The 20,586-nt window shown below is 50.4% G+C and overlaps 8 protein-coding genes across 8 annotated transcripts; 6 read left to right on the plus strand and 2 right to left on the minus strand.

The window, feature by feature from the left end:
- Nucleotides 1-345: 345 nt before the first annotated feature.
- On the plus strand, nt 346-1,743 carry VMA5 (H(+)-transporting V1 sector ATPase subunit C; the record flags this gene model as incomplete). Its single annotated transcript, XM_041705554.1, has 5 exons — nt 346-646; nt 716-810; nt 864-955; nt 1,009-1,501; nt 1,552-1,743. The coding sequence occupies 5 exons, from the start codon at nt 346-348 to the stop codon at nt 1,741-1,743; spliced, it is 1,173 nt and encodes a 390-aa protein (XP_041558028.1).
- A 453-nt stretch (nt 1,744-2,196) lies between these two features.
- MET14 (adenylyl-sulfate kinase) lies at nt 2,197-2,894 on the plus strand (the record flags this gene model as incomplete). Its single annotated transcript, XM_041705555.1, has 2 exons — nt 2,197-2,204; nt 2,267-2,894. 2 exons carry the CDS (start codon nt 2,197-2,199, stop codon nt 2,892-2,894), a joined length of 636 nt encoding a protein of 211 aa, XP_041558029.1.
- A 232-nt stretch (nt 2,895-3,126) lies between these two features.
- Nucleotides 3,127-5,699, minus strand: APUU_50547A (putative succinyl-CoA synthetase subunit alpha; the record flags this gene model as incomplete). Its single annotated transcript, XM_041705556.1, has 10 exons — nt 3,127-3,216; nt 3,291-3,583; nt 3,639-3,670; nt 3,744-4,351; nt 4,404-4,614; nt 4,664-5,046; nt 5,103-5,246; nt 5,305-5,418; nt 5,468-5,475; nt 5,528-5,699. 10 exons carry the CDS (start codon nt 5,697-5,699, stop codon nt 3,127-3,129), a joined length of 2,055 nt encoding a protein of 684 aa, XP_041558030.1.
- Nucleotides 5,700-6,591: 892 nt separating this feature from the next.
- APUU_50548S (uncharacterized protein) lies at nt 6,592-7,433 on the plus strand (the record flags this gene model as incomplete). Its single annotated transcript, XM_041705557.1, has 2 exons — nt 6,592-6,622; nt 6,781-7,433. 2 exons carry the CDS (start codon nt 6,592-6,594, stop codon nt 7,431-7,433), a joined length of 684 nt encoding a protein of 227 aa, XP_041558031.1.
- Nucleotides 7,434-7,998: 565 nt separating this feature from the next.
- APUU_50549A (SUMO family protein SMT3) lies at nt 7,999-8,355 on the minus strand (the record flags this gene model as incomplete). The annotated part of the gene is made up of 2 exons (XM_041705558.1): nt 7,999-8,055; nt 8,137-8,355. 2 exons carry the CDS (start codon nt 8,353-8,355, stop codon nt 7,999-8,001), a joined length of 276 nt encoding a protein of 91 aa, XP_041558032.1.
- A 529-nt stretch (nt 8,356-8,884) lies between these two features.
- Nucleotides 8,885-9,282, plus strand: CMC4 (Cx9C motif-containing protein 4, mitochondrial; the record flags this gene model as incomplete). Its single annotated transcript, XM_041705559.1, has 4 exons — nt 8,885-8,887; nt 8,943-8,993; nt 9,047-9,059; nt 9,110-9,282. The coding sequence occupies 4 exons, from the start codon at nt 8,885-8,887 to the stop codon at nt 9,280-9,282; spliced, it is 240 nt and encodes a 79-aa protein (XP_041558033.1).
- Nucleotides 9,283-9,830: 548 nt separating this feature from the next.
- On the plus strand, nt 9,831-13,192 carry NUP84 (nucleoporin Nup84/Nup107 family protein; the record flags this gene model as incomplete). The annotated part of the gene is made up of 4 exons (XM_041705560.1): nt 9,831-9,893; nt 9,961-12,283; nt 12,333-12,782; nt 12,843-13,192. 4 exons carry the CDS (start codon nt 9,831-9,833, stop codon nt 13,190-13,192), a joined length of 3,186 nt encoding a protein of 1,061 aa, XP_041558034.1.
- A 2,759-nt stretch (nt 13,193-15,951) lies between these two features.
- On the plus strand, nt 15,952-20,434 carry pmcA (putative P-type calcium ATPase; the record flags this gene model as incomplete). Its single annotated transcript, XM_041705561.1, has 4 exons — nt 15,952-18,987; nt 19,040-19,181; nt 19,231-19,483; nt 19,546-20,434. The coding sequence occupies 4 exons, from the start codon at nt 15,952-15,954 to the stop codon at nt 20,432-20,434; spliced, it is 4,320 nt and encodes a 1,439-aa protein (XP_041558035.1).
- Nucleotides 20,435-20,586: the final 152 nt, after the last annotated feature.

A 20,586-nucleotide genomic window follows, 5' to 3' on the forward strand; every position in this document is an offset into this window, starting at 1 on the left:
ATTTAGACGAAGGCTAGCTGGGTATCAGGATTGTTATTCATAGTCTGTGATCAGGCTAAATTTGCATATACTCCATCTGCATATAATAATAGTATAATTTTTGTGGAAAATGGGTTTAATTGTGTTTGAGCTGGGCTATAGACCGTGGTGCATCTACAGCATTAGCGTCCCGACCGCCTCCGCCAACCACCGCAGCTCCGGGACGAGAACCCAACCGGACAGCTACCCACACTACATCACTCCAGCCCCGACTTCCAGCTTTCCATCCACAAGTGCTTCATGCCTGCTTGCCAGGCGCGGCGATAGCTTTCTTTTACCCTCTACCTCTCAGACAACCCCGCCACCATGTCCAAGTTAACCAAGTACCTCCTCATTTCTCTCCCCTCATCCATCACTCCCTCCCACCACCGCGACGATGCTCTCGAAACCATCACATCCACCGTCGGTGCGGACAACGGCACGGTCGCTCCCTTTCCGATTCCCGAATTCAAGATCGGCACCCTCGACGCTCTCGTGCAGCAAGCGGACGAACTGGCTAAGCTAGAGGCTGCTTGCCAAGCTGTGGTTGGTAAGGTCGGCGATGCGTTGAAGAATGTCCTGGAGGGAGACGAGGCACAGATTGAGAAGATGAAGACGGTGAATGATAGTATGTTGTCAGCTTTGGCTCGGTCGATTTGATTATATTGTGGAGTGGGTATTGACATTTTGGTGATAGAACCCGTGGATCAGTACCTCCGAACGTTTTCATGGAACAAGGTCAAATACCGGGCCGACAAGTCGCTATCGGAATTGATTGACCTTCTACAAAAAGTACGTTTTGCGGCGACTTTGTATCGTTTATGTATAAAGCTAACTCGTCGCAGGAAGCTGCTAGTATCGACACCGACCTCCGATCGAAATACTCCCAATACAACCAAATCAAGAATACCTTGGCCACCCTCCAACGGAAACAAACGTAACAATCCCCGACAGTCAGGTTTGCGAACAAGTTTCAACTAACTGAACCAGGGGAAATCTATCTACCAAGTCCCTTGCTTCCGTTGTCGACCCCCGCAGCCTCGTTCAGAACTCCGAGTACATCGAAACACACCTCGTTGCCGTTCCAGCGCAGCAAGTGAAAGAATTCCTTAAAACCTACGAAACCGTAGCGCCTATGGTTGTTCCCCGCTCCGCAACCTTGGTAGCCCAAGACAACGAATTCACCCTGTACGGCGTCACGGCATTCCGCAAGCACAGCACGGAGTTTGTGCACAAGTGCCGCGAACAGAAATGGATTCCCCGCGACTTCAAATACGTGGAAGGCGGAAAGGAAGAGGAGCGCAAGGAGGTCGAGCGCGTGGGCGGTGACGAACGCAAGCTCTGGGGTGAGACACTGCGACTGGGTCGGACATCATGGAGCGAGGCGGTTATGGTGTGGGTTCATGTTCTTGTCCTCCGGGTATTCGTCGAGACTGTGCTCCGGTACGGTCTTCCGTTGGACTTTGTCTGCACGCTTGTCAAGGTACGTAACCCGTTGCAATGCCCAGAGAATCAAAAGCTAAAAGCCAGCAGACGCCGAGCTCGAAACAAGCCGACAAAGCCAAGAAGAACCTCGACGATAAGTACTCGTACCTAGCCGGAAACGCCTTCGGACGAGACAAGAAGGGCCGTGTTAAGAAGGAAGATCCGAACGAGATGCATGGGGTGGAGGGCGGTGGCGCAGAGTACACGGCCTATGTGTACTACGATTTTGAATTCAATTGATCCACGCGGGATTGTTTTTTGTCTATATCTACCTGGTTGGTTACTGAACCTGAATACCTGCATGTTGGTAGCGTACATATACCGTATACTGAGCCTGAATTGAGCAATTGATCCTTTCTACGCCACCATCACTAATAGCCTGCTGGAACCACCATTGGAAATTAAAGGCGATTTGTCTACAGAGCATCTCGTCAACGATCGCCATCCGGGCGTGGGATGAGGACAAGTCTTGGACTCTTGGAAAGTACCTGCGACCTGCGTACGTAAGTGCTGTCCCCCGCGCTCGGAGGGAGCCCCGCCCCGCCCTATTTTTCTCGTCCCAGCCCGTCCTTCTTCTACCTCTGCTGCTTCTTTTTTTTTTTCTTCCTCTCTTCTTAACTTCATTCCCTTCTCTCTATCTTCAATCACACCCATTCTCCCAGGAAGCCAGGTCAATACCATCACACCTTCAAAATGGCCACGTACACATCCCCCACACCCGAAACCACCAGCCCGTTTCACAGACTAACCAACCCCTCCTCAGGAACATCACCTACCACGCTTCCGCCCTCACCCGCACAGAGCGCAGCAGCCTGCGCAACCAGCGCGGCCTCACAATCTGGCTGACCGGTCTCTCCGCCTCCGGAAAGTCCACCATCGCCGTCGAGCTCGAGCACCAGCTCCTCCGCGAGCGCGGCGTCTCGGCCTACCGTCTAGACGGCGACAATGTCCGCTTCGGCCTGAACAAGGACCTAGGCTTCTCGGACGCCGACCGCAACGAGAACATCCGCCGCATTGCGGAGGTTGCGAAGCTCTTCGCCGACTCGGCCTCCATCGCCATCACCTCGTTCATCTCTCCCTTCCGCGCGGACCGTGACACTGCCCGCAAGCTGCACGAGGTCCCCACGCCTGGTGAGGAGACTGGATTGCCGTTCGTTGAGGTCCACATTGATGTGCCGATTGAGGTTGCGGAGCAGCGGGACCCTAAGGGTCTGTACAAGAAAGCTCGTGATGGTGTGATCAAGGAGTTCACCGGTATTAGCAGCCCTTATGAGGCGCCGGAGAAGCCGGAGGTTCACGTCAAGAACGTGGACTTGCCTGTGCAGGAGGCTGTTAAGCAGATTATCGCATACCTGGATTCTCAGGGATACCTTCCCCCCAAGAAGGAGTAGATGGGTTATCTTTCGGTTCTTTTTTTTCGCGAAAGACATATGGGTGTAGATAGTTAGTTTATTTTGCGTCTGTTGCGTGCGGGCTTTTATGGATCAGTGTGTCGCTGGATAGACATACGTGCAGATAGATGTTATATACCAGTGTCTGTACATTTGACTGAGTAACTTCCTATTTACTAGATTTGTCCAATCCTCCATATCTAAATCTTATGTACACTTTCTATGCATAGCTCTATTTCGCACCCTCTGCAAGACTAATCACCTTCTTGGCCGCATCCTCAAAGCTATCAAACGCATGCAGTGGCAGTCCACTCTCTGCAATCTACATCACAATCACGTTAGTACACCTCCTACCCAATTCCTAAAACCGACGTATAAGAAAGAAAAAAAACGCACCATATTCTGTCCACTCTCCTCGTTCGTCCCCCTCAACCGCACAACAATAGGGACACTCATCTCCAGATCCCGAAACGCCATGATAATGCCCTCAGCAATCATATCGCACCGCGTCAGACCGCCGAAGATATTCACGAAGATGGCCTTCACACGCGCGTCAGAGGTGATTATTCGGAACGAAGACTTGACGGTCTCGGTGGTTGCTTTGCCGCCTGTGTCGAGGAAGTTGGCGCAGTGCCCGCCGTGGATGGAGAGTGCGTCGACGGTGTTCATTGCTAAGCCGGCCCCGTTGACTGTGGTGGTGTTGTTAACAAAGAATGTTCGATGGGTATGCTTTGGCTATCTTACCTAAGGTTCCGATGCTGCCTTCTCCTTCCAGTCTACAGAGTTCGGGTTAGCTGAGATTGCGTTGGGTTGCACTACACAGTCAACGTATATAAGGGACAAACATACTTGACGTAGACAATCCCGTCCTTCTCGGCTTCTACCTCCTCGGGCACTTCCTCCTTGGCGTTTCTCAGTTTATGGATATCTTCCTGGCGTCCCGAGCTTCGAAACGCAGCGTCATCGAAGCCGAATCTTGCACCGCGCACCTCCAGGGACTCGGATGCCCGAACCTCTAGTACGAAGGCCTCCTTCTGTTTGAAGATTTCCCAAAGTGCCTGTACGAGCTCTGCAAGTTTTGCGTGTGCTGCATTCGGAAGTTGCAGCTGAGAGGCGAGGGTTGCAATGATCCGATCTGAAGCGCCAAATTTTTCTGTGGTGTATGCGAAGGGGAGACGGACAGAGTTGCCAGGCTCGAAGTCAGCAGATGGCGAGGCGATTAGCGTAGGCGTAAGTGCTGTCCTGTCAATTGTGAGGGATAGGTGAAGGTCTGAGGGTGACTCGGCGCTCTCGTTGACATGGATAGCCTTTTGCTTAAGGATGTCGAGAGCTTGGGATTGCTTGATGTATAGAGTTCGGGACTGCACTTTCTGGAGTGGCATTTCTTGGTGTCTGGGAGTAGAGGTGGGCCGTCTCATTGTGTGCATGCCTCTTTTCTGTGTTCCGAAGGTGGAGGACTGCGGCTGTAAGTATTTCTAGACGTTCATGTATGATTGAATGGGCACTTACGCTTGAGCCTTTAGCGCTAGGCCGGTCGGTGAGAAGGGTTCTCATGCCTTCACCAAACTTTTCTGGGTGATTAACCATGACTGCACCTGCGCGCTCAAGAGCATTATACTTCTCCTCAGGGCCTGGTTCTCCAGGGGCCGTCCAGGCTCCTGCATGGCCCATGATCCGGCCAGGAGGGGCATATCGGCCACCGATTAGAGCCATGATCGGTCTTTCCCGTTAGTATGCATATAATTCAAGGCGGGGATTCAAGCACATACTTCGGGTTCGCGGTTCTGCGGCGGTAATCCGTGATCCATCCTGCTGCATCCATTTCGGCAGTTCCACCAATTTCACCTACCAGCATGATACCCTCGGTATCTGGGTCTTCTTCGAATATCTTTAGAGCGTCGACGAAGTTGGTACCTGCGAGGGGATCTCCTCCCATGCTGATACAAAGACTCTGTCCCAGACCGGCACGTGTAGTAGAGGCAACAGTTTCGTAACTCAGAGTGCCTGACTTTGCTACGATACCTACATTCCCAGGTGCGAAACAAGGTAGCGGTTGGAATCCAATGCGACATTTCCCAATTGCAGAAATGATACCCGGGCAGTTTGCCCCGACCAGTCGTGTTTTGGACTGCGTTTTGAGAATCGAGTGGAGCTGTGATTCGATAAGTATATGATCGGTCAAGGTTAGGGAAGTGAGGGCCGTCGTACACGGAGGATGTCATGGAGCGGAACGTGCTCTGCTACTGCAACCACCAGTGGGATCTCAGCCTCGATGGCCTCTTCAATTGCCTTTGCTGTTTGGTTTCCTGGCACGTATATTGCCGAGGCATCTGGCTTGGATCGCTCTTGCGCCTGTCACGGATATATGAGCGTCAAGCTTGAGAAATAATAGAGGCATTGGAGTCCGCACCGCCTTAACTGAGGGGAAAACAGGTAGCCCAAGGTGCTCGCCGTCCACGCCAGGCTTTACACCCCCAACAATCTTCGTTCCCCATTCTAGAGACTCCTTTACATTTGCCGTAGCCTAGCTAGTCAGTATTTTCCGGTATTGTTGAATTCAATCTGGGTGATACCTGTCGGCCTGCCACATCGTAAGTATAGTGTAGTGGGCATCCGGTATCGGCGATTCATACCTGTAAACCCCTGGAACAGAACTCTCGTGTGTGCACCGATCTTAAGATTGGGAAGTGTATCCGCATATTCGCCGCGCCGCGACGAGCTGGAAAAATGCTTGGCCTGCTTTACTGAGGCTCGCAGAAGTGGCGTTCTCTGCGCCCGCACGGTTAACGAGCACAACCCGGTCATTGCGAAGCGTAAACAGGCAAGGGACAATGGCGCTGGAAGTGAACTCTCATAAACCAAGGATAAGTACCAATTTATACAAGTAGTCTAGCAACAAAATAAGAACGATTGAGCTCCAGGTGGAGTATAAGAGGTCTTGGGGGAAATAAACCAAACTGGGGTCTTAGAGACGAACCTCCGCGCCGGTCTCGGGTTTGTTGCCGAATCCTTCCGAGATTTCGAGAGGCCGAACCTCGACAGTGATTGGTCTTCTCGGAAACTGAACACTGGCTCACTCTCGGAGCGGCTGTCGCCCACTGCACGCGTGTTGCCCGCAGGTTCCGTTTGACACTGAAAGCTGGTCCAAATAGCCGTTTTGCTCCCATATCGCCGCCCGTGGACCAGGGGAATGCACTGCTGCTTGATCCAGATAGCCGACCACTAAAGAAACCCAATCTTGTGCGGAAATACCTGTAGCAAGCAAACTGTAGACCTCAGTGTGATGATACAACTACGAATGCAATCCACGAAAATCTAGCAAGTTAGCATACCCTGCAGCATGTCGTGTGCACATGCAGCCTCTGGGACTCCTGCCGCCATCCTCTGGGACGTCGATCTCAGTCAATGAGCGATCGACCTGCTCTGCGGTCGCTCTGAGGCCCAGAATCCAAGCCAGTGCTCATTCCGGCGAAAAGAACCCCCAATCATGGAGCTGTCACTCCATTTCAATTCCTCCATCCCAATCACGAGACCCAACCAAACAAGGCGGGGTTGAAGTGAAACGCAGCAAACTCCAGACTGACGCCATACATTATTTCACCCTTGACTATTAATAAACTACACCCACATATCGACTCGGTCCAGACATTGGGCCTGAAGGTCGTTACTCCGTCCAGTATAAAAAGTGCTTGCTGAGATGGCTTCGAAGCCCACGTCGGGCGCAAAGGGTTTGTTCTGTCTTTCATGCTCCTTCTGTTCTGTCTCTCTCGTTTAGCTTGCTTGCTCGCTTGACATTTTTCCTATTCCCGAGCTGTTATACATACCTACACCGTACATACTTTTAATCCAGGAAATTCCTGCTGATAACCATTCCCAATGCCCACAGCCGCAAGTCCAACCTCAGCAGCAACAGCAACCTCCGAGCTCCAATCCTCCCTCCGCGAGCTCCACATCGGCGAAAAGACCTCCTCCATCCCCGACATCCCGCGTCCAAAAATAACAACCGCCTCTCTAAACACCGCCGCACCTGTGCCCAAGAAAAAGAAAGCCCCTGTCGTCGTTGACTCCTGGGAAGATGAGCTCGACGAATCCTCACCCGTGGACTCCGCCCAGGGCGAGGTAGATCCAGGCTCGGCGACGTCCAATTTCGCAGAATCAGACAATAGCCTGGGCACATCACCTGCTGTGGCGGAGGGGCCGCTCGATCCCCCTCCTACCCCCATCTCGCCACAGACGTCGCAGCCTTGGGTTGCTGCAACGGGCGGGTATGGAGGACCGGCGTCCTCTACTGCGTCCAGATCTAGATCTACGTCTGCGCCGCGAGACCAGAATCGGCGGCCGGAGAAGCAGACTGCTGTTGCGGGGAGGCTAATTGCCGGGGCTTTGGGGATCCGGGCCCCCAAGCGAACGGAGGAACAGCGGGCGTATGATCGGTCTGTGAAGGAGCAGGAGATTCGACGACGGAATAAGGAGAAAGAGGAGGCGGCTAAACTGAGAGAGGAAGAGGAGAAGGTAAAGGCTGCTGTTTGGGATGCTTAAATGCCTTGTCGTCTGTCTGTTTGTTTACTGCCCTTTTTATTTCTCCCTCGTTGTTTACAGTACATTTGTCGATTAAAGGTAATGTGGAGTTGAACTGTCTTTGTATGTAATGTTTTGGTGGTGGGGTTTTGATTTTCAGGCGTAACATATCATGTATGCTCATACAACGGAGGCATGGTTGTAGAGGATGTTGTGATCATGTCATTATTCGAAGATAATATGAAAGACACTAGCATAACGCATATGCGCCAACGCTGGCCTTCTGATCTATCGAAAGAAAATATGAGAAAAAAAAAGGAGCAATCATAACTAAAACAAGCAAGCTGTCCGTTGTACTATCTTTTCCCCGTTATGTCGTTCCCTCGTCATCAAAGCTATAAAACCATTCCAAATCAGACGAAATCCCCCCGTTTTGAGCCAAGACCAAACACTAGCATCGACCACGCTATGGCTCATCCCGAAACGATACGAGAAGGTATGACGCCCGAACGGAAGAAGCGGCAGCCGCGACGGGAAATGTGTGGATCGAGTCGTAGATATCGTCGTCGAGAGACAGCGCGCCCACCTAACCTCCAATCTGCTCTTGGTGGACTTCGAGAGTGTCACCATCCGCCATATCCAACTAGAAAGGGGGAGAGAGTTAGCCACATGTATTCATATTGTGAATTCAAAATTCGTGCATGAAGGATCCAATCAGACATACAGTGTCAGGCGTGTCCTCCGGTCTCACTCGGGTGCCGTCAAAAAGGAAACGGACGGTGGAGGCCTGTTTTCCTTGCCTTTCACAGAAGGCATCCATAAGCTTCTTAAGCTGCGTAGACCGCTTGATCTTGAAGAAAACCTCATTGTTGTTATCGGTGACCTTGATGTTGAGATGCTCGGCAGCGCCAGCTTGGGCCTCTCCTTGTGGCGTATCGGACATAGTGAGGTGTTTCCTGTAAATGTGGCGGCGAGAAGGGGGTGTTAGCTGGGAAGGTGTCTCTAAGCTTTTTGTTAGTCTCGTTATCGGTTGAATGTGATGCGATCCGGTGCGGGGTACGATGTGGAGGTCGAATGGGTGGGGAGTGTACTAACAGAACTTCTGAAGTGTCACGATAAAATGGCCACGATTTGAAGAGAGTGTTGATGTAAAAGATCCAAGTAGAGAAGGAAGAAGATGAGGGTGTAAATGAGATTAATGTTGGAGGCGACGAGACGGTGATCAAGGGCCCCACCAGTGAAGAGTCGCGGAAAATATATTTTGCGGCGCAAGTCTGTTTGAACGCAGGTGAATATATGAAAGTATGGAGCTTCAAGTTATCCTGCAATTAACAATACTAGCCAACCAAAATCTTTGTTCCTACACTAGCTAAGTTAATGTAAGTTTCTCTGAGGATATCTTGGCTTTGTCTTATCTTCACCTCACTTCCAGTAAACCATTGCTAACAATGTTGGAAGTGCTCCATTACATCATGGTAAGAAGCAGATATATATCTGGATAAAACCGGATAATAATATCTAGGTCTACAGGGCGGGTTAAAAGAGGATATAGCATTTGATCCTCCCTGCCATCCGCGAGCAGTATGGTCTCGCTTTCCTTTAATTGACTTTCAACCATTGCTGACCATACTTAGTGTGCCATCCAAGGTAGACATCCCGAACCATGGCACATATCGACCAGGCATTAACAGCTACAGCGTGTTTGACCAAGAACTCCTACCAAGAGGAAAAGTGCCAGGATCATATAAACGCCCTGTATGAATGCTGCAATGCGTTTTACAAGCAACAAGGCGACGACGCGAAGACTCCGAGCTGCCCCAAACCCAACCTACTGAAGCTCAAGATGAAGCAGCGTGGACAAGAAACATAACTCTTCGCCTAAGTTTTCCCCCCTGTTATACAGATACAATGTACATAATAGATCTCACGGGTAGTTGTATCGAAAACCCAGAGGCTTTGCTTGACTGGGATGAGGTTTGCGTGTTGAATGCCACACAGCTGCGAAGTGTGCTGTAACAATTCCCTTGCAGTCTGGGCTCCCATGTAAAGTGAAGAGCAAGACTAGTTGTAAGAACTGCTGAATTTTTCTAAGACAATCTTGAGCACGCGAGAGGCCGATTGACCTGAACGAAGATTGAAAACGCTCGTTCCGAGACTCTAATGATTGCCTAATTGACATTGAAGAAGAAAAGAAAAAGAAGAAAACGAGCGGCAGAAAATCCGTGAGATTTTTTAAGGCGTGGAGAACACAACGCTAGTCCCGTTGTGTTCTAGTGGTGCCCGACCAAAACAGCGCGCTGGGCCAACAAGAATTCATGCGGTGACAACGCAAAGAGGCAGAAACACTGTCGCGCAGCTGCATTCTGCTTCTTTCCAGCCCATTGCTGGGAGTTTTGTCTCTTCAATATCGTCTAGCTCATGGCTCCCTTGAGTAGAGCTGCCGGGTCTGCCGGTCCTGTTTCTGGCTTCACGTCATTCAATGTGAGTATTGTTTTTGAGCTCAATTCTTCGTTGAGCACTTCTAACACACGACTTCTTTGTCCCGCAGAGCCAACAGCCACCAAACAATACCGAAATCATCGAGATCGATGATGATGACGATGAGCCCATGGATGAGGAGGAAGAAGTAGGGGAGGACGAAGAAGGGGTAGAAGTCGAGGATTATGATGAGGAAATGGACGACGAGGATGAGAACGGAGAGCTCGAGGAAGACGCTCCCGATATGAACGGCAGCGAATCGCCTCTTGACCTTCCTGGAGCTCCGAATGGGCAAAGTAGGCCTGTCGTACACGAGCTTCGATATATTTCTGACCGCGCTACAGATGGATTTGATGCTGCCTCCGAGTTCTTCACCTCAGCAGGCGCACAGCAGGCTCTGCACCCCCTTCGCCGAACCGCCGACCGTGTTACGCGCCAAATCGAAGCGTTCGCGGAGAAGCTGGACCGCTTCAGACAAAAAGGCAACCGTGCCGACGAATTTGGGAATTACCAGGCTGTCTACAATTTGGTGAAGGGATATCAGACCATTGCGCAAGATGCAATCCATGACATCTCTAAGCAGGAGACACTGAAGAAGGCGAAAGGAGGCTGGGGCTTCAACCAAACCAACGGTACCTCTCAGACCGATGCGAAGAGCGAAGAAGAGTTGCAACGACTACAGTTGGAAGCAAGCACCTGGCAGCTTTTGCTTAACCTTATCAGCGTCGATGACCCTCCTAGCAGAGCAAGCTTCCGACAATCACAAGAGACCGTGTTCCAAAAACTGCATCGATATTCGTCGGATCGTGAAGTATGGGATCAGTTCATGAAGGCAGATCAATATGCTGTAGAATGTGTTCTTACGATGAAGTGGTTGGAACACACTGCGCGGAACTCTGTCCTAGACATCGACTCTTTAATATCGGAACTAGAGACACAGGCTGAGAGAGGACAAGGCTCATGGGCTCATGGATGGCTCTACACCAAGGAAACTATTAAGGGCCAAAAGCGACTCCGCGCCTGGCCTCAGCCTCTCGAGCCGAATGACCCAGGGATTACAGCTTCATTGCTAACCTCTGAACAATCTGAGCCGCTGGTTACACAACTGGATCCCGACGCCGTTATCCGTCAAAAACAGAACCTCCAACGAAAGGATCAGTACTACGAGCGTGCCACGTGGATGACTTGCTGGAAAATGATTAGGCAGGGGGAGAGCTGGAGTAAAATCAGAGAATGGGCCTCAGATCGGCTAGAGAATTGGCGCGCAGTTAGTATCTGCGGTTCTAGCGTTGATCCAAACTCAGGCGGAGACACGCCTATTGACGATTCAACAACACGCATGATGAACTGGCGCTCTCAAGATTCTTGGAGGGCCGCTTGTTCAAGTCTGGCGCGAGACTCCAAGACCGAAGATTTCGAGCGTGCCGTTTACGGGCTGTTGTGCGGCGAGCCAGAAGCGGCCTTCAAAGTGTGCCAGAGCTGGGACGACTATTTGTACGTCTACTTCAACAATGTCCTCCTATCCCGCTATAGGGGATTCTGCAAGCAATTTCAACGAAAGCTCAACCATTCTCCTACCGGTCCAGTGGTTTTTACGCCTGAGCCTGCGGGCTACACAGATTTCAATAAGTTTGTGCAATACACCAGGGGCCATGAGCGTATCGGAGGCGAGGCTCGAAACCCCTACCGCACAATTCAAGCTGTGATCCTGGGTAAAGGATATGATTCCTTCTTCGCATCCTTGGCCGCGGCAGTTTCGCAAGCAGCTATCAATAGGGATCAACCTTCATTTATACCGGACCTAAAACCGAACTACGTTGATGATTCTCTTCTCATTGCGGCCGAGGATGGTGATGCTTTGAGGATTGCTACTCACCTCTTTATTGTCACCAACTCTATCGGCTATGTGCGAAATGATACTCAATTCTATGACATCGCGGCTGTGAATGTGATAGGATATATTGCAAACCTGGAGGAAGCTGGCCTCGCTTATCTGATTCCGCTCTATGCCTGCCGTCTTCCCGAACACGTGTTGTATTCTGTGCTTGGCGATGTTCTGATCGAGATAGTTGATCCCAGAGAGAGGAGATATCAAGTTCAGACGATGCACAAGTACGATATTGACATCGAATCCGTTATCCGTGAACAGTGGGTGACAGTTACGTCTGGGGAATCCGCTATTGAACATTCAAGGACTCTCAAGCAATTCCCGAGAGTCGTGACCCGCAAGGATGGGAACCGCGAGCTGGTGCCTGTCAAACATGATTTTATAGGAACGGACCTTTCAAGGAAAGACGAGAAGATCATACGCAGCCTTGAATGGCTTCGTTATATCGACGGGCAATGGGGTCGAATCTGTTTCCTTGGGGCAACGCTTTACCGGAAGTTCTACAGTAAGTTTCTTCGTCTTCTGCAGTCAAATAGCCGCTAACACTTCTAAAGTTTCTGGTAGACTCCCTGCAGCTAGGGAACTCAGTAGGCGAATGCGGCTATCGGACATTTCCCGAGAATCCTTCGGGTTTGATATCACAGATTTCGCCATGGACTATGAGGATGAGTTAGATATTGGCACCCCAGAACCGTCTAGCCCTTCCAAAGCGCGAGCATACGGTCACAAGCGGAATAAATCTAGCAGTAACAGCTTGCCGTCGACCGCTCAAACCAGGCTTCTTTGCGTACAGTCGCGGACTATGCGTGACCTAGAACAACTTATCCTCGCCTTCGACGCATTAGAGAGATTTGCTGGCGTATGCGAGAAAATTGATAACGGCAAACGCCGACGCGACTCGGGAACTCTCAAGAATCTCCTTGCGGAACTGCAGGAAGCGCTAGACGGAGTCAGCGTGCACATTGATGCAGTCCTATACGATTGGCTAATCAGCGGTCAGAACGGTAAGCACTTCGCCTCGATGTCTAGCCTCAAACCACACCCACTGACCAAAAAACCTATAGACGAAGAACAGGCCGAACTAGAAGAAATTCGCAACACCTACATACCCGAACTCTTCCTCGATTACCACAGCGCCCTCTATTACTCAGCACATGTCATCAGCAGCGACATTCTAGTCCAGTGCATGAACCTCGCCATGCAGGTCGCCGAAAACGAGCTGCTGACGCGCGCCTTCGTAGCGTCGCGCCGGATGGCTGAGCTGACGGACGCGTTGGCGCTCTCAAGCAAGGCGATGATTAATGCGCGCGCAAAGCCCGACGTGAGGCTTTTGGGCGGCGAGTCGCTCGCCATTTGGAATGTGGAGGCGCCCATGGATGAAGAGGATTTGATGATGCTTCGTGAGGCGCGGTAAGGGCCTTCTTGATTGCTTACTTGACTTGCATAGCCGCACTACTATTGTGCCGGCTAAGCTGGGGTACCGCCACTATTTGCTCAGTAGGTACGAAGTACTACTATTGATAGTGGCAGTACGTACGTATCTATGTATGTACTATCGATTTCAGCATAGATGGATTGTACATTACCAACAATGTTTCTATTTTTACTTGTACCGCTTTCTTTTTCTTATCTCTTTTGTATTTCCATTATTTGCATACTTGTCTCCTTTTTTCGTTACCTCTCTTTACCTAGTGGGATGTCTTGGAGGGACTGGTATGGATGGATGGGAAATTTATTACACTTGCATAAGGACAGGGTTCTGGGAGTGATACATCGTGTTTTCTATAATAGGATACAAGCTGAGAAACTGAATATGCAGATTAGAGATCTATTTGCCGCATTGTCTTGACTATTTCTTGACTGTCTTGGATATTTACGGTGTATAATGATATTGATCCATCTATAGTAGCCGGGTCAATATCTGTTTATAGTTCTACTCGATTGCATAAATAACGATTACAGCCACGGCACGGCTGAGAGCTGGCCAATATACCGCCTGGACCAGGTTCGAAAAACTAAGCAGTTATGGAGTATGGAGATCGACGGGTTGTGGGATAATTGAAGTGAGACACTGAGATTGATGAGGCCGTTGGGGTGTCTCGACCCACGTTACGCGTTCAGGTCTTTGAATTAACTACTATACGGCATCTGTCCCCGAGGACACCTGTGTATCTACTATCTACACTCCGGACAAGTTCATGCCAGGGCTCTTCGACCAGCCGTTTTTGCACTCTCGATGTTTGATTGGCGATCGAACATCTCCCGATCAAGCTTGCAGAATGCAGATAGAATCACTCGCCGTTTCACTTTAATCAGGATCGGGCCAGATGTAATAGCCTCGGACACCGGAGTGTACCTTAAAACGGAGACTCTCCGTTGTACGCCTTGATATGGGGGGGTTGGGGCCAGCAAATTCACCTATCAGGTTTGAGATTGTCCGGGATTAAGCTGAAGAGGCCGGAATACACGTCATGTTGGTCGTGGCTATGGGGATAGACAAGGATTGGCGGTAGTAATGATTTCTTGAATGCTCGTGAATCTTGGTTTTCTTTGCTGTAAGTCAAATTTTCGAGACCAGAGCTCTCATAATTCAAGGACTTCCACTTGGCATCGACAAACGAGGAGACTGGTACCGAGGTGCGTTGCATGATCGTCACTTGGCCCGAAACAGGGATCCCCAGACCCTTCCTTGCAGGCTTGCACGGGTACGATTGTATTGTTTACAGTTTGAGACTGTTGTCTCCAGAATTGAAGTGAAGCGATCGCAGTCAAATATCCATACCAAATCAGGCAGTAGAGTCCTTTGACCGTCGTAAACTAACGAAAGCCAAAGTCTTGACTGCCAGCAGGGATTAACTACCTGTAACCAATAACGGATGGGCATCAAAGGGACAACGAGAGGGAGGCGAAAAGAAATGAGGTGGGGATACAGAATTGCACAGCCTCCCGCCAAGCGCCGAATTCAGAGCACTATCTCTTGCCAACTCTTGTATGCCAGTCTTCAGCATTTAGCTATTTCCCATTATTAGAATTATTAATTGGCTGAAGTTGAAAAGAAAAGAGGGTCAGTGATTTGCGAGATTAATACCCAGCGTGGAGGCGTGGCTTGTTAATTTTCAGGGTTTTACAGACGCAGGCCAGCTGGCAGTGGCCCTCTCGTATCCAACCCTTGCGGAGGAGAGACTCGATAACATTTTCCGTGGCCAGGAGCTGGGTTTGGGAAATCACAAACCAGAGCCACCCATTCAAGCTGTCATCAGAGAGTCATCGACTGAGCAACCATAACACAAAAGGCCGGGAAAAGGGAGTCTGGACTTGCAGCAAAAAGGGAATGCGATGGGGAAGAACCAGGGTGGAATTGAGGCAGTGCAAACCAGGAGCGAGTAAGGTTGGCGGTAGCAGTGACAAGCTCCGTTTCCTCCTCCAGTGGCAATCTCGAAGCTGCGACGAAGCCAGGATCCATAAAAGGAGACTTTGCTTTTCACTAGACCTAACGGTGTTGGTGAGATTGCCTGTCCTTAGCCGACAGCTACGTACTGCTGCTTGTAGAGACCTGGGAGATGCTGCAACCAGCAAGAGTAAGAAATACGAACCCCCGAGTCTGGAAGAGTTCCAGATCGAAGCGGAGTGGGTCGGAATGGGTGGAGTGACGGAAGCAGCACGTATGGATTATTAGTCTATTTACCGTAGATTCGCGGCGCTCAGGGTCCGACCTCTGCATCCGAGCCTGACCTTTCTTTTTCGCTTCACTTTTGTTTTCTCCATGTCGTCCGTATTCGTCGCTCCGCTATCCTGATTCCTGAGCTCCTTCGTTGCTCCTGAATTCTTACTCCTTGGACCTCGATCCTGCAGCCTCCTTCCTTCTGTCACGTTGACGGGACCAGTGCGCTCGCTTGTTTCGCTTGCAGATTGGGTGACCCTTGGGCACAACCGACAGTCTCTCGCGGTTTCTCATCCATTCTGGTAGAATTGTTGACGGACGTGGAGTTGTCAATTCGCCTGGGAATGGGTGCTCTCTCTCGCTGTTAGTTTGGCGCTCGCTTTTGATGACAGGGTCGAATCGTATCCAGTTGCTCCTTCCGGGGCCACCTTCTTATTGATATTCCATATCCCTTTCCTTTATCAGTCAGTTTTCAGGGTTTCGTGAAGGCTCGGCCTCGTCTTTGGTCGATCATGTCAGAGCCGAGATCATCGAACGAGAATGACTCTGCGCAGACTCCTACGACTCCTCTCCGCAGAGAACGAGCCCCGACGATAACAATAGACACGTCGGCCGTCTCGGACCAGGGCCTCTCCCGTGCTCAGGTTGAAGCTCCGTCACAGACTTCACGATCTACCAACAATGTTGATCATACAGAGACCAGCGCGCTTTTGAATGGCAATGCAGTTTCTCCTTCCGACACCCGTTCAATTGCATCGATACGTTCGTATGGTTCGTCAGAAGGCAGGGAACACGATAGCAGGCCGACGTCGCCGTCACCTCACCATGCGGTATCGCCTAGTTCGAAAATGACGGACTCTATGCTTCATTCTAACTACCTCGCCGTGCCAGGAACTAGGTCCCGTGGGAACTCACTTGAGTCTGACGATTCAATACAATCTAGTGGAGCCGAATCACATTCGAATCATAATGGTCATGAGTCGCCTGCAGCATCAGTGGAGAATACCATCGAAAACTACGAGGAAGCTCTTAAGCCAGATCCGGGCAGGGAGGCGGAATTCGAAGTGGAAAACAACAACTTTGCCTTCTCCCCAGGACAGCTGAACAAGTTATTGAACCCAAAGAACCTTGGTGCCTTCTACGCCCTCGGCGGTCTTGCTGGTCTTGCGAAGGGTCTGCGAACCGATGTGCGTAGCGGGTTGAGCTTGGACGAAAAGGAGCTGGAAGGGTATATAAGTTTTGATGACGCAACAACATCAAGCAGCCCCGAATCTTTGCCGAAGCCTGCCGCCGAAGACGAGCCTCTAGGGCCACCCCGAGCCGATACCGCGACTCCCCATAAACAGGACGAGAATTCCTACTCCGATCGTAAGCGCATATACGGATCGAACAAGCTGCCGGAGAAGAAAACCAAGACCATCCTCGAACTAGCGTGGCTCGCGTACAATGACAAAGTGCTCATTTTGTTAACAGCGGCAGCCATTATCTCGCTTGCGCTAGGGATATACCAATCAATAACAGCGAAGCCTGACGAGCCGCGGGTACAATGGGTCGAGGGTGTCGCAATCATTGTAGCAATCTTGATTGTCGTGGTTGTTGGCGCAGCCAACGATTGGCAGAAGGAACGTCAATTCGTAAAGCTAAACAAGAAGAAGGAGGATCGAATGGTCAAGATTATCCGCTCCGGGAAGATGGCGGAGATTTCTGTCCACGATATACTTGTTGGCGATGTTATGCGCCTGGAACCTGGTGACCTTGTTCCAGTGGACGGCATCTATATCGGAGGTCATAACGTCAAATGTGACGAATCTTCTGCTACAGGTGAATCGGACGTGCTTCATAAATCACCCGCACAGGATGTTTATGGAATGATTGAACGGCGTGAGAATCTCGCCAAACAGGACCCGTTTATCGTATCTGGCGCCAAGGTATCGGAAGGTGTTGGGCAGTTTTTGGTTACTGCAGTTGGAGTGAACTCTACTTATGGCAAGACAATGATGTCTCTCCAAGATGAGGGCCAGACCACGCCATTGCAGACGAAGCTGAATGTCCTCGCGGAATACATTGCGAAGCTCGGCCTGGCTGCTGGTTTGCTGCTATTTGTTGTCTTGTTCATCAAGTTCCTTACCCAGTTGAAAAGTGATCCTGACTTGCGTAGCGCCGATGATAAAGGCCAGGCTTTTCTACAAATTTTCATTGTGGCCGTGACTGTTATCGTTGTTGCAGTTCCGGAAGGTTTACCGCTGGCTGTGACGCTTGCGCTTGCCTTTGCCACGACACGTATGCTGAAGGACAACAACCTGGTTCGCTTGCTAAGAGCTTGTGAAACAATGGGCAACGCAACGACTATTTGTTCAGACAAGACAGGCACACTAACGGAAAACAAGATGACCGCCGTGGCTGCGACTCTTGGACTTGACACTAAATTTGGAGGGAAATCCCAAACATCTTCGCCGGCGTCCGGGAACAACGACCGGTCTCCCGATTCTGGAAACATATTATCTCCTTCGGAGTTTGTGTCAAGTCTTTCGCAACCCGCCAAAGAGCTTCTCCTCGACTCGATCGTACTCAACTCGACTGCATTTGAAGGAGAACAGGAAGGAGCCATGACCTTTATCGGTTCAAAGACCGAGACGGCTCTCCTAGGCTTCGCCCGGACATACCTGGGACTGGGATCGCTCAGCGAAGCAAGGGATAATGCTACTATTGCCCAAATGGAGCCTTTTGATTCGGGCCGGAAATGCATGGCGGTCGTGGTCAAAATGGACAACGGAAAGTATCGAATGCTTGTTAAAGGCGCTTCGGAGATTTTGCTGGCTAAATCGACAAGGATCATCCGCGACCCTTCTCGAAACCTTGAGGAAGGACCGCTAGATGAAAACGACCGTTCTAAGCATGAAAACACGATCAACAACTACGCCACCCAGTCATTGAGAGCCATCAGTCTGGTGTACCGCGACTTTACAGAGTGGCCCCCCAGAGGAGCTCCCACTCAGGAAGAAAATCGTTCGCTTGCAGTGTTCGACCACATTTTCAAGGATATGGTTATGTTTGGTGTTTGGGGTATCCAAGACCCTCTCCGAGCCGGAGTGACGGAATCAGTCAAGCAGTGTCAGCGTGCTGGTGTCTTTGTGCGCATGGTCACTGGTGACAACCTTATAACCGCCAAGTCAATCGCACAAGAGTGTGGAATCTTCACTGCTGGGGGTGTTGCAATTGAAGGGCCCAAGTTTCGAAAACTAAGCAGCCGCCAAATGGCACAAATCATTCCACGACTCCAAGTCCTTGCTAGATCGAGCCCGGATGATAAGAAGATCCTTGTAACTCAGCTGAAGAAACTAGGCGAGACAGTTGCAGTGACTGGTGATGGTACAAATGATGCTCAAGCTTTGAAGACAGCAGATGTTGGATTTTCCATGGGAATTGCAGGAACTGAGGTTGCCAAGGAAGCATCGGATATCATCCTGATGGATGATAACTTTGCTTCTATTGTGAAGGCTATGGCTTGGGGTAGGACTGTCAACGATGCGGTGAAGAAGTTCTTGCAGGTAAGTCCTCGTTGTAACCCTAACCCATGCCTTTAAACTAACCAAGATACAGTTCCAAATCACAGTCAACATCACTGCCGTCCTTCTCACCTTCATCTCTGCCGTGGCTAATGAGAAAGAGGAGTCGGTGTTGACAGCAGTCCAGCTTCTGTGGGTCAACTTGATTATGGATACCTTTGCTGCGCTTGCGCTTGGTATGTTTCGAAACCTAAGCTCGCAGGTTATGAGCTAACAGTGATTTAGCAACTGATCCCCCATCACCTTACGTTCTTAACCGTCGCCCTGAACCGAAGTCCGCACCTCTAATTACCTTGACTATGTGGAAGATGATCATCGGGCAAAGCATCTACCAGCTGATTATCACGTTCATTCTGAATTTCGCTGGAAGATCTCTTCTAAGGTCCGTAATCGACTTTTCCGACAAGGATGCGAACACGCTTCTCACAACAGTGGTGTTCAATACATTCGTCTGGATGCAAATATTCAATCAATGGAAGTAAGTGATCACCCTATCCCTGAGTATGGAGAGAGATAGAATCAATATTAATCGTCATTTAGCTCTCGTCGCTTAGACAATGGGCTCAATATCTTCGATGGGCTTTTCCGCAACCAGTGGTTCGTCGGTATCCAATTCATCATTGTTGGCGGTCAGATTTTGATCATTTTCGTGGGTGGACATGCCTTTTCCGTTACTCGCCTTAATGGAGGACAATGGGCAGTCTGTCTCATTCTCGGTTTAATATCGCTCCCGGTTGCTGTGATAATTCGACTGATTCCGGACGAATTCATCCGCAAGCTCGTTCCGACATTCAGTCGTCGTCAGAAGCGCCCAGAACTCGTTGTATCCGATGAAGACCGCCCACGATTTGAATGGAACCCAGCCCTAGAGGAAATCCGCGACCAGCTTACATTCTTCAAACAACTCCGGGGCGGCCGACTGAAGAACCTTGCGCACAAACTACAACATCCGGAAGAGTTTCTGCCACGATCGCGTAGCGGCTCAAGATCGCGAGAGAACTCGGTCCCAGGGACCCCTGTGGGAGGAGACAGTACTGACGGAAGTCCACCACTTCCTGCAACTCCCGACTCCCGGTCAAGGAAGCGTACGCGTTCCCGCTCAAATTCAATCTTTAGCCCAGCCGCTGCAATGGCGGGTGTGGTCGCAGGCAGTATTGCCGGCTGGTCTCCGATTGAGAGGCCAGCAGAAGGAGAGTCATTAAAATTCGATTTGAACAGCAGCGGAGGTCTGAATAGACAACCGGGGATTGAAGTGCATCCTGATACTGCACCAGATGTCAACATTGTCGGCGACTACGAACCCACATCGACAACTCCTCCAAGCCAGAACCCAGACCTCATTCCTTACTTTGAAAACGCACCACCCACTCGCGAACCATCCAACCGCAGCGGACGATCCAGGTCTCGATCAAGCCAAAGCCAGGCTTAAACACTTGCACCAAAACGTACGCTTCTCACCTAATTACTTAACTTACCAAATACGTCTTCTACAATATCATCGAAGGAATACCAATACGCCAGGTTCCTCGTTTACCAGCAATCCTTTCTAATCTTCTGTTTCATTATTCAAAAGTACCGTGT

The sequence above is a fragment of the Aspergillus puulaauensis genome, chromosome 5 (assembly GCF_016861865.1).
Source record: "Aspergillus puulaauensis MK2 DNA, chromosome 5, nearly complete sequence".
Lineage (NCBI taxonomy): Eukaryota > Fungi > Ascomycota > Eurotiomycetes > Eurotiales > Aspergillaceae > Aspergillus > Aspergillus puulaauensis.